The sequence below is a fragment of the Manis javanica genome, chromosome 1 (assembly GCF_040802235.1).
Source record: "Manis javanica isolate MJ-LG chromosome 1, MJ_LKY, whole genome shotgun sequence".
Taxonomy (NCBI): Eukaryota; Metazoa; Chordata; class Mammalia; order Pholidota; family Manidae; genus Manis; species Manis javanica.
The window spans coordinates 22,431,832-22,444,320 of record NC_133156.1 but is presented as its reverse complement, the minus strand read 5'-3'; the positions used below and the strand labels follow the sequence as shown (position 1 = coordinate 22,444,320).

At 51.9% G+C, this 12,489-nt stretch overlaps 1 protein-coding gene across 8 annotated transcripts in view; it reads right to left on the bottom strand.

Moving 5' to 3' along the window:
- Nucleotides 1–12,489, bottom strand: part of ATP7B (ATPase copper transporting beta) — a 74,024-nt gene that overhangs the window by 25,254 nt on the left and 36,281 nt on the right. For all 8 annotated transcript variants that reach the window (XM_073230031.1, XM_073229997.1, XM_073230001.1 and 5 more), the window contains exons 3-8: nucleotides 9,187–9,426; nucleotides 7,104–7,267; nucleotides 6,247–6,408; nucleotides 5,765–5,841; nucleotides 4,151–4,322; nucleotides 2,784–3,017 (exon numbers count right to left, since the gene is read on the bottom strand). In XM_073230031.1, coding sequence (XP_073086132.1) covers nucleotides 2,784–3,017; nucleotides 4,151–4,322; nucleotides 5,765–5,841; nucleotides 6,247–6,408; nucleotides 7,104–7,267; nucleotides 9,187–9,426 — 1,049 coding nt within the window. The remainder of the gene's footprint in view (nucleotides 1–2,783; nucleotides 3,018–4,150; nucleotides 4,323–5,764; nucleotides 5,842–6,246; nucleotides 6,409–7,103; nucleotides 7,268–9,186; nucleotides 9,427–12,489) is intronic.

The following is a 12,489-nucleotide window of genomic DNA, read 5'->3' as shown; positions in this document are numbered from 1 at the left end:
AATCCACCAACACCATACAGCACATTAACAAAAAGAACAAAAATTACATGATCATCTCCATAGATGCTGAAATAGCATTCTACAAAATTCAATATCCATTCATGATAAAAACTCCCAACAAAATGGATTTACAGGGCAAATACCTCAACATACTAAAGGCCATATATGACAAACCCACAGCCAACATCATACTTAACAGCAAGAAGCTGTAAGCTTTTCCTTTAAGATTGGTAACAAGACAAGGATGCCCACTCTCCCCACTTCTATCCAACATAGTACTGGAGGTCCTAGCCACGGCAATCAGACAACACAAAGAAATAAGAGGCATCCAGATTGGTAAGGAAAAGTTAAACTGTCACTGCTTGCAGATGACATGACACTATACATAGAAAACCCTAAAGAATCCACCCCAAAACTACTAGAACTAACAACTGAATTCAGCAAAGTTGTAGGATACAAAGTCAACACACAGAAATCTGTTGCTTTCCTATACACTAACGATGAGCTAGCAGAAAGAGAAATCAGGAAAACAATTCCATTCACAATTGCATCAAAAAGAATAAAACACCTAGGAATAAACCAAACCAAGGAAGTGAAAGACCTATGCTCTGAAAACTACAAGACACTCATGAAAGAAATTAAAGAAGACACCAATAAATGGAAACACATCCCATGCTCATGGCTAGGAAGAATTAATATTGTCAAAATGGCCATCCTGACTAAAGCAATCTAAAGATTCAATGCAATCCCTATCAAAATACCAACAGCATTCTTCAATGAACTAGAGCAAATAGTTCTAAAATTAAGATGGTACCACAAAAGACCCCTAATAGCCAAAGCAATCCTGAGAAGGAAGAATTAAGCTGGGGGGATTATGCTCCCTGATATCAAGCTCTACTACAAAGCCACAGTAATCACGACAATTTGGTACTGGCACAAGAACAGGCCCACAGGCTAGTGGAACAGACTACAGAGCCCAGATATAAACCCAAGCATATATGGTCGATTAATAAACCATAAAGGAGCCATGGACATACAATGGGGAAGACAGCCTCTTCAACAACTGATTTTGGCAAAAGTGGGTAGTTACATGTAAGAGAATGAAACTGGATCACTGTCTAACCCCATACACAAAAGTAAACTCGAAATGGATCAAAGACCTGAATGTAAGTCATGAAACCAAAAAACTCTTAGGAGACAACATAGGCAAAAATCTCTTGAATATAAACATGAGCAATGTTTTCCTGAACACATCTCCTCAGGCAAGGGAAACAAAAGCAAAAATGACCTGATGAGACTACATCAAACTAAAAAGCTTCTGTATGGCAAAGGACACCATCAACAGAACAAAAAGGCAGCCTACAGTATGGGAGAATATATTCATAAATGACATATCTGACAAGGGGTTAACATCCAAAATATATAAAGAACTCACATGCCTCAATACTCAGAAAGCAAATAATCCGATTAAAAAATGGGCAGAGGCTATAAACAGAGACTTCTCCAAAGAAGAAATTCAGATGGCCAACAGGGACATGAAAAGATGCTCCACATCGCTAGTCATCAGAGAAATATGAATTAAAACCACAATGAGATATCACCTCACACCAGTTAGGATGGCCAACATTGAAAAGATTAGGGACAACAAATGCTGGCAAGGATGCAGAGAAAGGGGAACCCTCCTACACTGCTGGTGGGAATGTAAATTAGTTAAACCATTGTGGAAAGCAATATGGAAATTCCTCAAAAAACTAAAAACAGAAATACCATTTGACCCAGGAATTCCACTCCTAGGAATTTACCCAAAGAAAACAAGATCTCAAATTCAAAAAGACATATGCACCCCTATGTTTACTGCAGCACTATTTACAATAGCCAAGATACGGAAGGAACCTAAGTGTCCATCAGTAGATGAATGGATGAAGAAGATGTGGTGCATATACACAATGGAGTATTATTCAGTCATGAGAAGAAAACAAATCCTACCATTTGCAACAACATGGATGGAGCTAGAGGCTATTATGCTCAGTGAAATAAGCCAGGCGGAGAAAGACAAGCACCAAATGATTTCACTCATTTGTGGCATATAACAACAAAGCAAAACTGAAGGATCAAAATAGTAGCAGACTCACAGACCCCAAGAAGGGTCTGGCAGTTACCAAAGGGGAGGGGTGCAAGAGGGTGGGTGAGGAGGGAGAAGGGGACTGAGGGGCATTATGACTGGCACACGTATGTGTGGGGGTCACGAGGAAGACAGTGCAGCACAGAGAGGACAAGTAGTGACTCTGTGGCATCTTACACTATGCTGATGGACAGTGACTGCAATGGGGTGTGGGGAGGACTTGATAATGTTTATCACATGAAACCTTCATAAAAGTATGTATCAATGATACCTTAAAAGAAATGTGAAAAAAATAAAAATAAAATCTGGATATAATGCATGGTGTAACTAAAGGTGTAAATGTGCATTTCCAGATTAACAAGCTATATACTCAGTTTTGTACTCATGGTGTGACCTCTGACCTGAAATCCAGGGTTCTTTCCATCGCACAATGCAGGTGAACAAAGGGTTTAATAATTACCCAGATTAGCCTGCGTTTCAGTAGTGACCAAGTGGAGATTAGGGATCGGAGCACCCAATTACATGACGGTTTCACATTTCTTTAAGTCTTTCCCTAGACGGCATGTAATGTAATTAGTAATTCTAAGCACGGTGCTCAGATGCATTACGATCTTTGTATTACCCAAGAAACAGTTTCTTTCCCACCTGAGGCTGCAGTTACCTTCGCCACGTGTTCCAGCCACCGGCCCAGGGCAATGAACACCAAGAGCATGGGGGGCGTATCGAAGAAGGTCACGGGGCTCCTCTCCGCCTTCTCGGCCATGGCCACCACCAGGATGACGGAGGAGTAGGCGTAAGCGATGCTGGTGGCGAGCACGATGAGCACGTCCATGTTGGTGGCCCTGTGTCTCAGAGACTTGTAGGCCTGAACGTAGAAGTACCGCCCACCCAGGAACTGGAGAACAGGCAAAGGGTGGGAGCTCGCCAGGCCGGCCGCAGACCCCTCGGGGCTGCAAATACCCGACATCCCGTCCGCCCTGTAACTGATGTTTGTGAAGCGGTTTCTGGGTGCAGAGGACTCCTGAGTACAGAGAACAATGATCACGGGCGCGGGAGACCTTTAAGCCCTCAGTACACCGTCTAAACGTCCACCACTGGGAAAATGGGGAATAAACCATGCTTCATTCATACCGAGACGGCACTACGCAGAACCTACAGAGGTTCTGAAACTGAAAGCCGTCCGTAATCCATTAAATGACCAGTTCTAAATCAGCGTATCTGGTAAGATCCTATTTCAGGGTCATGTGAACCTGTACATACATGTACGTGTATTTTCTCTATATAGATGATCATCTGCAAAGATACATGCCCACAAATAATACTAAGATAACACTGGGGCATGGCAGGGCTGGAAGCAGGGTACCATGGTTAAAGAATTATCTTTTCCTTTTCTTATACTTCAGTATGGTTTGAATTTTCTATAATAAATGCACATTTGTAATGAAAAAGAAAATACAGAAAAAAGCAAATTCAGCCTACAAATACTTGCCCCTACATTGTCCTAAACCACATTCTAATATTAAGTCAGGAGTTTTATTTTAATTCCAGAACATATGGGGGACACACTTCTGCCCAGAAACATTGCCAGCCCCTTAATATGACCCCCAGAGTAGAAGTCCGGGGGGCTGGCCCTCTCTGAATGATCACTTCCTCGGGACTACATTTCTGTCATTCAAGAGGAATGTTAAAGAAAAGCATGAGCTCCAGGGGAAACCAGCCGCTGCCTCTAACAAAAGAGTAAATTAAGCTAAACAAGCCTACTGGGGACAAACTGGCACCCATGTCTGCAGGAAGGGGGCTACTGTTCCTGAGGGATCGATCACCTGCAGTCACCATGAAGCTGGCAGCAAAGCAGGTCCTTTTCAGTGTCTCCCCCACCCTCTGGTGCCCAAGGACAGCCCCCTGCTGGTCATAAGACAGAAGGAAGTGGCAGCTGGCTGGGGCGGGTCAGCAAAGTGCCACCGAGACCAAGCTGCCGGCCGCATGCGGCGAGGAGGGCAGAGGTCTTCCCCCCGTTCTGATACACACCTGGACAAAGGTGCACAAGATCCAGAAGACAAGGTTTAGGACGGACAGCCCCGGGATGATGTTGTGGTCCAGGACCATGGCCTCGGGCTGGCTGCTGGGCATCAACATATAGATCATTAAGCCCATAACAGGGATGCCGAACACCAGGCTGCACAGGAGAGACTTTTTCCACCTGGAAAGCAGCGTGACAAGCCCCACGTTAGGTCCTGCCTGTCCCGAGGATCACGGGCCGGCCTCCTCCCGAGGCCTTGGTTTGAGGCTCGCCTTTGCCACATGCCTGGGACAGACCACCAGGGGATAAAATGAAGGAAGGCTCTCTGCCTGGCCACCTAGGGGACATCTCAGGCCCGGACTTCCCTGCAAGGGGTTCCAGAGATGTTCACGCCCAGCACCTGCCTGCCCGTGCCTGACACGTTACCTCTGATCCACAGTGAAGCAGCCGAGGCCCGGAAGCTAGGAACCCAGCCCCAAAGACAGGGGACATCCTCAGTTTATGACTGTCTACTGCTCTTTTTCAAAATGCAATCTTACACTGATTCCCAAGAAAAAAATAGATAAAAGCAATTATAAACTCAGATTCGATATTTAAACCGTTACCTAAAACAGAGTCAGAGAGAACTGGGAAGCTGCCTTGATGGACGCCAAAGTCTGAAACTGGGGGTCACCAGTGACAGCTGTGGCCTCTCGTTGGCTCCGGCACTCATGAAATCCCCAGTGTGTGGAGGCACTAATGCATCGTGACCAGCCTGAACACCACTGGCCACAGCCTGCGGTCTCACACCCAACGTTGCCCCCAGGGCCCGAGGGTGAGCCCCTCACCGCTACCTGCTGCCCCTCCTGCCAGGCACCCCTGTACTCCAGACACACCAGCCACAGAAAACCCTCTCCTCGTGCCTCTAGAAGACCATCACCCCTGCCCCTCATTCCTACTCCCTCAGCCTGGCACACTGCCACTCATTCTTTGGGCTCAGATCATGTGCCCTGCCTGTCTGCTCCCTGGCCTCTCAGGACCCACACGATTTGCTGCTCCCCTACTTCCTCCAGCCTAAGGGTAGGCCTTCCTAAGGCAGGAATAACACGCTATCCACTCCTAGCACCTGGCACAGCACCCTACATACAAAGCAGCCATGTGTTTGTTGAATGAATTAGTAAACGTCTGCAACAGTGAGCACACTCAGGCCCCCTGCTTCCCAGGCCACTGTCTTTCCACTTGGCCATGATTATCCTTAGGTCGCAATTCTACAACCTAGTCAAATGAAGTCTTCAAATATTGTAAGAGGAAGTCCACATTTTCTTCCCACCAGCTTAAGTGCTGTCTGATCTGTTAAGCCACCAGCCACAGGTGGCTATTTACACTAAAGTCAGTTAAAATGCAACGCCTGGAATCGGAAGTGTAGTCCCTCAGTCACACTGGGCACATGCCAAGCGCCCAGCAGCCGGTGGCCACACACTGGCGGCATCTCTGTTCGCACAGACGTTTCTACCGGACGACACCGGGGGTCGGCGGTGCAAGGGCGAGGCCACCGCGGAGGGGGCAGCACAGAGCGGCGCGGGGCCGGGCCGAGGCGGGGGCCCGCGGGAGGAGCTGCGGCCCATCTTTTCCGATCTACCTACTGCTTTATTTCCCCCTTGTGGTCCAAGTGATGAGCGCTGGGCGTTCTCTGGGCCGGAGAGGCTCCAAAGCCGATTCCCTGGTTATTAAAAAGAGGGGCGAGGGAAAAGAACAGGGGGAAGGCAGCTGGTCAAAACACGCACTGGTAGAAAGCACTTTCCATCTTTGGAAATTAGAAAGTTAATCTAAAATTGCCTCAGAAGACCCTTGGTTCTTCCGCTCGCGACTTTTTTACCCAACCACCAAACAACCTTTCTCCCACCATGTTTTCTTACCCAGTCACTGATCTTCCCCTTCAGGTTATCTGATATTTACTTAATTTCAGTTTATTTTAAAACAATTCACCTTATTTCCATGGGAAACCTTGAAGGATTTGAGGTCATGTGACTTTTATTTCTTTGCTGTACTTTCTCAATTTCGTGCAGCGATCATAAATCACCTTTCTAGAGAAGTGTGTATAAACCCTTTTCAGGGAGTAACTCACCTCGATAATGTTGACAATGTCTCGTGGGCCGATGACTTCGGGGTCAAACCTCACGCGGGCCCTGCTGGTGGCGAGTGCCACAGAGGCGTGGGTGACGCCAGCCGCCCGCGAGAGCCTGGCCTCGATGTTGCGGACGCAGGATGCGCAGGTCATGCCGGAGATCTGCAGCAGGGGGACAGCCACGCTGGCCGGGGGCGGGGCTGGGGTGCCCCCTGGGGCTTTGTTGGTCATTCCGCGGCCCAGGCCCGGGGGCCCCTAGGCCCTCCAACCCTGCCGGGCCATGCTCTACACCTGCTGTGTGTTGGACGGGGAGCCCCACCGCCAGACCGCACTGGGGGGCCGCCCCTCCCGGCACACGGGCACAGGCGCGGCCCCTCGGGGGCAGGTCCGGGTGCCGCCGACAGAACAAGCTGCTGGGCCCAGGCCGCCGCTGTCCACAGCGGGAACCCCCTCCCTCAGGCACGTCCCCGCAGCACCCCCACCCCCGCCGCCGCACCGGGAGGCGAGCGCCCCGAGTCCTCCGTGCTGCCCTTCCCGCACCGACTCGGGGCTGGGTGGTGACCACGCAGGGGCGCGAGGAGGCCCTTTGGCCTCCGCAAAGCAGCCCCGCCCCGTTCCCGGTGGCCCCGTCCCTCCACGAGGCGCCCACGGTAACGCTGCCCTCCCTGGGGCCACTGACGAGCTCGGCCCCCAGTGGGCCTCCAGACACGGCTGCGCCCCGAACAAGGCCTCGCCCCCCGGCTGCCGCTCCCTCCAGACCCCCCCGCAACCCGCCTCCACCTCCCGCCGTCCTCGCATCAGTCCCACCGGGGGACTTTCCGGCACGACGACAGTCCCCTAGCCGAGCACCTACTGACCAGCAGCTCGAGGTCTCCGTGCGAGCCCACATGGTCCTGCATCACCGCCGCCCCGAAGCCCAGGCCCTGGATGAGCTCGGCGATCTCCGGGGGCCGGATGAGCCCCGGGTCGTACTTCACCTCCGCCTTCCCGGCCATCAAGGCGACAAGCACGGAGAGAACGCCTGGAACCGCAGGGCCACAGCGTGACCCTCTCGGCCAAGCCTCGGGAAAGACGTGCTCAGCATCAGTAATGGGGACCCCGGGGCCAGGCACTCACGGGCTTGGCTGCACAGCGGGGGCGCGTGGGGGCAGTTTAACAGCCAGCAAAGCCCTCGGGTCAGCCCCCCTCGGGGGGCCCGGCATCTGCGTACAGCTCCCTGGGCGAGTCCACGCACGGCCCTGATCTAGAGCCACGCTCCCCGACTCCACGGGCCCCAAGCCCGAGGACCTTGCCTGACCACAGCTTCTGGGTGGGCCCTGCCTGACCACAGCTTCTGGGTGGGCCCACCCCACCCAGCCCCAGGCCTGCTGCGGCCACTCCGTCAGGCTCTGGAGGGCGCCTCTGGGGCAGCCCCCGCGGAGGGACGGTCTGTAGCCAGCAGCTGCCACCACGCACATAGCAGGTTTCTTTCTCCAGAGACGCGTCTGGACGCAGGAAAGAAAAATCCCAAAGTGGTTCCCCTCACTCTTTTTTTTTCAGTTTTCAATCACTTTCAGGAGTGAAAAGGAAAATCCCGCTGACCACAGGTGGTCCTTGACGTCATGGTTCTTTTACTTTACAATGGCGTGGAAGCGATACAGGGTCAGCAGGAACCAGTACTGCAGATCCTGAATGTGGATCTCTTCCTGTGCCAGTGATGTCTGGCAGCACACGCACCGTCTCGTGAGGCTGGGCAGGGCAGCGCTGCGAGCCCCAGCCCCCAGTCAGCCCACGACCTCCACAGTGAGCGGCCGACACAGCCACCACCACTCTGCGCCCGCACAGCCGCCTGTTTCCCCCATCAGTGCCTAATGAACTCCACGAGATGGTTAGCATTTTATGATGACACAGGTTATGTGTCAGGCGATGTCGCCCAGCTGCAGGCTAACATAAGTGCTGTGAGTACGGTGGAGGTGGGCTGGGCTGAGCTGTGAAGTGCAGCAGGGTTGGCGTATCTAATGCCTTTTTGACTCACAATATTGTCAGCTGACAATGGATTTGCTGGGACAGAACCCCACAGTAAGGTGAGGAAGATGTGCATCTTGCTAACAACACTGTGTTACTTTAAGGGGGAAGAAGAGGCTCATTCACATCACTTTAGAAAAGGCCCTGCAAGGGACAGAACGAGGGACCCAAGTCAGGAAGTCAAGCATGGGCGCCGTGAGACACAGCCGATCGCAGGAGCAGCCAGTGCCTGGGTGACAGAGGAGCCCCGGTAACACCTCGGTTTGTGAACAGCCATTCTCGAGCTGCGGAAGCCAGGGCATAGTGAGCAAGAGCCCGGAAACGTGCCCTCGGGATGCCCATTGGTTCTGAGGGCCAGAGCCTGAGCAGGAAGACACGGGGCTCAGGAAGAGGGGATGTGGCCAAGACGTTTTCCAGACAAGAAACGGGGGCAGGATTTTTGTTGCATTTTCAGCTTCCAGAGACAGTATTGGAAACATAGTCAGAGGCCCAAACTCCGGCATTTCCACGACATTCCATGATTGGCAGGGACAACAGCTAATTGAAATTGGATTGTCTCTGCAAAATGCGGGCTCTTAATTCATTTGGTAGTAAGAAGGTGATGGGATTGAAGGGGAGAAATAGAGACTACTCTGATGAAGGCGACGGAGAGGCCTCCCGGGGACTTGCCGCGACCCTGGACCTGGGCTTGCCATGGCGGACTCACTCGGAGATCGTCGCATCGCAAACAGACTGGAGAGCAGAGTGCCAACTGCCCGGGACGCTCGGCAGGCACCCCACTCACGGTGAACCTGCTTCAGGGTGGCCAGTTCTGCAGCGCCGGCCTGCAACACCCCCAGGCCGCTCCAGGCCCCACTCCACAGCACCCCCAGGCCCATGCAGCACCCCCAGGGTCCCCACAGCTCCCTCCAGACCCCCGCGGCACAGCGCCCTTACCGGCCTCCTTCTGCAGGCTTCTCTCTATGTGAGACACGCAGGAGGCACAGGTCATGCCCGTCACCTGTAAGAAGCACTTCTGTGGCTCCACTGTGGTGCAGGCTCGCGGGGCCGTCAAGCGGCCAGGACTGTGGCCAGCGTGGGGAGACGCTTCCCACACTGGCGCAGGTGTGCACGCTGCAGCTGGCACCACGGAACTCCCCGCTGTGTGGTTTCCCACATGGTTGCTAGAGCAGTTTTCTAGGATAAAATGTCAGAAATCATTCATATTAGAAGAGCTAATAACTTTCTTTAGAACAGGAGGTTCCAGCCTGACACTTCCAGATATAAGGCCCCAGGGAGGCTACAGGCGCTGGTGTTTCCATCACAGGCACAGAATCACAGATGTAGGAGCCAATGCCACATGCCCAGAACGGAAGGTCTGGCTAAATGAGGGCTCTTCTGGAGGTGATGACAGCAAGAGCTCACCGGGCACCCCAACAGCACTGTGACCTCTGGCGATCCTTAAAGTAGCTCCCTGTGGTAAACAGGACTATCACCACATTTTACAGGTGAGGAAATGAGGTAAGAGAAATTAAGGACTTTGCCCCAAGCCCCTCAGTTACGAAGTACTGAAGCTAGCTTCTAAGCCAGCTCCGTCTAACTCCAGGGTCTGTCCTTTCAAACCCTATGACTTCTGGTTAGCAGAGGCTCATCCCTCCCCGTGAGGAGGACCTACATGACCCAAAACACCTTTCCCAAGTCGTTTGCCGAAGTCCTGTCTGCACACCCTGAACATGCGCGCTCTGTCAGCTGTGCCCACTGCAAGCACCTGCTCCCAGTCTGGGGTCTGTACTTTCACTCTCATCTCATGGTGTCCTTTTTGACAGAAGACATCCTTAATGTTAATGATGTCCAGCTTACCAATCAATTAAACTGTTTTTAATGGTTCGTGTGTTTTGTGCTATATTAATAGATGTGTCTACCACAACACTGGGAAATGTTGATGCATTTTCTTCTACAAGCTCTGTTATTTGAATAAATTTTCATATTCAGGCCCATGATACACTTCATGTGAACTTTTGTGTAAGGTACGAGGTGAGAGTTGAGGTTAATTTCATTCCATTCAGATATCCAATTGATTCACAAGGTCCAAGGGTTAGGCTGCGAACACATTCAGCAAGGTTGGGGGTTAGGGTTTAGACATGTTCATTCACAAGGTCAACGGGCTAGGGCGCAGACTCATTCACAAGGCCTGGGGGTTAGGGTGTGGAACGTTCACAAGGTCAAGGAGTTAGGGCGCAGACACATTCACAAGGTCAAGGGGTTAGGACACAGACACATTCACAAGGTCAAGAGGTTAGGGCGCAGACACGTTCACAAGGTCAAGGGGTCAGGGTACAAACATGTTCACAAGGTCGGTGGGCTAGGGGGCAGACACATTCACAAGGTTAGGGGGTTAGGGGGCGGACATGTTCACAAGGTCGGGGGCCAGGCATGGCCATCTTCCGGGGCCGCCGTCCTGCCCGCCACATATGTGTGCACCTCACCTGTGTAACCGACCATCAACTAGATCGATACACAGAACATTTTAGTCGCTCCAGAAGGTACACTGTTCTGATGACATAAAATAACCTTTCAGACTATGTAGAAAGATCAGTGTACCATTCAACGGAGCACCCTCTTACCTCACGATCCACAGTGGCAGGGACAGCAGTCAACATCGACCTGCACTGATAGCAGCCCACTGTAAGTTTCTCTTCTGAACATATCTCACATGCTGGGATGTTCTGCTCGTTTTCTGGCAAAGCTGAAACTACTTCCCCATACTTTAAAAGCCCAGCTGATCAGCATTCTCAGCAGCTCAGGCGAAGGCCATCCCTGGCGCTGGCCCCACAGTACCTGCGCCGTCCTGATGTGACATTGTCGCCCGAGCCACCGGTGCAAGTTTGCCATTCTACACTCCATCACTGTTCAAACAACTCTGCCCTGTGAGTCTGAGACTCACAAAATCTCCTCAGTGGCCATGACCTTGTGACATTCTGCCTCCCGAACCCATCAACCCTCCTGCACCCAACCCCCACTTCCCAGTCCAACACCCATTTCCTGAATTCACCTCTCTTCTGTCCAAATACCATGGCCAACAATTTCAATAATGTCCACACTATACACAGAATTTCACAGCACCTTACGAGCCTACGTTTACATGTGGCCCTTCTCCAGCCCTGAGGTAAAACTTGACTAAATTCCAGGTTTCCAGACATTGCTAAAGAAAGTGGAAATGGATTAACAAAAACCTGAACAAGCCTGTTGACTGGCTGGATCCTTTATCAACATTGCTGACTCTGCAGGTGGGCACATCAACTTCCCAGAAGTCTGCTGATCTTTCTGGAAGCCTTCTGAGCACTATCACCTGAAACTGCATGGCATTTAGTAGAGGCACAATATTAGTGATGGAATGAAATGTCCACACCCTGGACCCAGCAGTATGCTTTCAGAGATTTATCATAAGGAAACAAGTATGTGCTCAAAGATTTGGTCTCAAAAGCGGGTTCATTCACAATCACACACACAGAGCAGGTGGGAACAGTCCAACAGGAATCCAACTGGCTGGGTCCAGGCACATCCGTATGCCGGCCTGCTGTGTGGCCACTGGACATGGCGTTGCAGACATATGGACGGACCTGTAAGTGTGTCTGTGGTAACTGCAGGGTGGAAAAGAGATCACCAAGCTATGTATACCACAAACCTGAATGTTTCCAAACATGAATTATATACAACTTGGGAAATGTCCAGAAGACCATATCTGACATGAAGTATGCCCTGTGGGTTTCAGGGAAGAGCATTCCAGACAGAAGGAAAAGCGAGTACAGACTCTGGGGTGAGAACAAGCTGACAGGAGCAGTGGGAGGGGCCAGAAAGGTCGGGGGGAGGGGAGCCTCCAGACCACCACAGCTCTGTTCCTCGAACCATGTGGGACAGGAAAGTCCTGGACTATCAGCAGAGTCACAGGCATGCTGTGACTGCTGCAGGGGGAACACACAGTAAGACTGAAAGGCAGAAAGCGGGAGGCCACGTTGGGGCCTCCTCCGGGACCCAGGCTGCTGGCCTTTCGACCTCACCTCCTCTTACTTACCCCCAAGCCCCATGCAAGCTGGACTGCTCCCCAGAAACCCCTGGAGGACTCCCTCCAGCAGGCCCATTGTCCAGTCTCCTCTGCCCTTTCCTACCCACTAAAACCCTACCCATTCTGAAATCCTATCCAGGCCCAGCTCCAACGCTCTGTCTGCCGTTGGGCCTTCGGGGGCCCCACGGCCCGGTGCT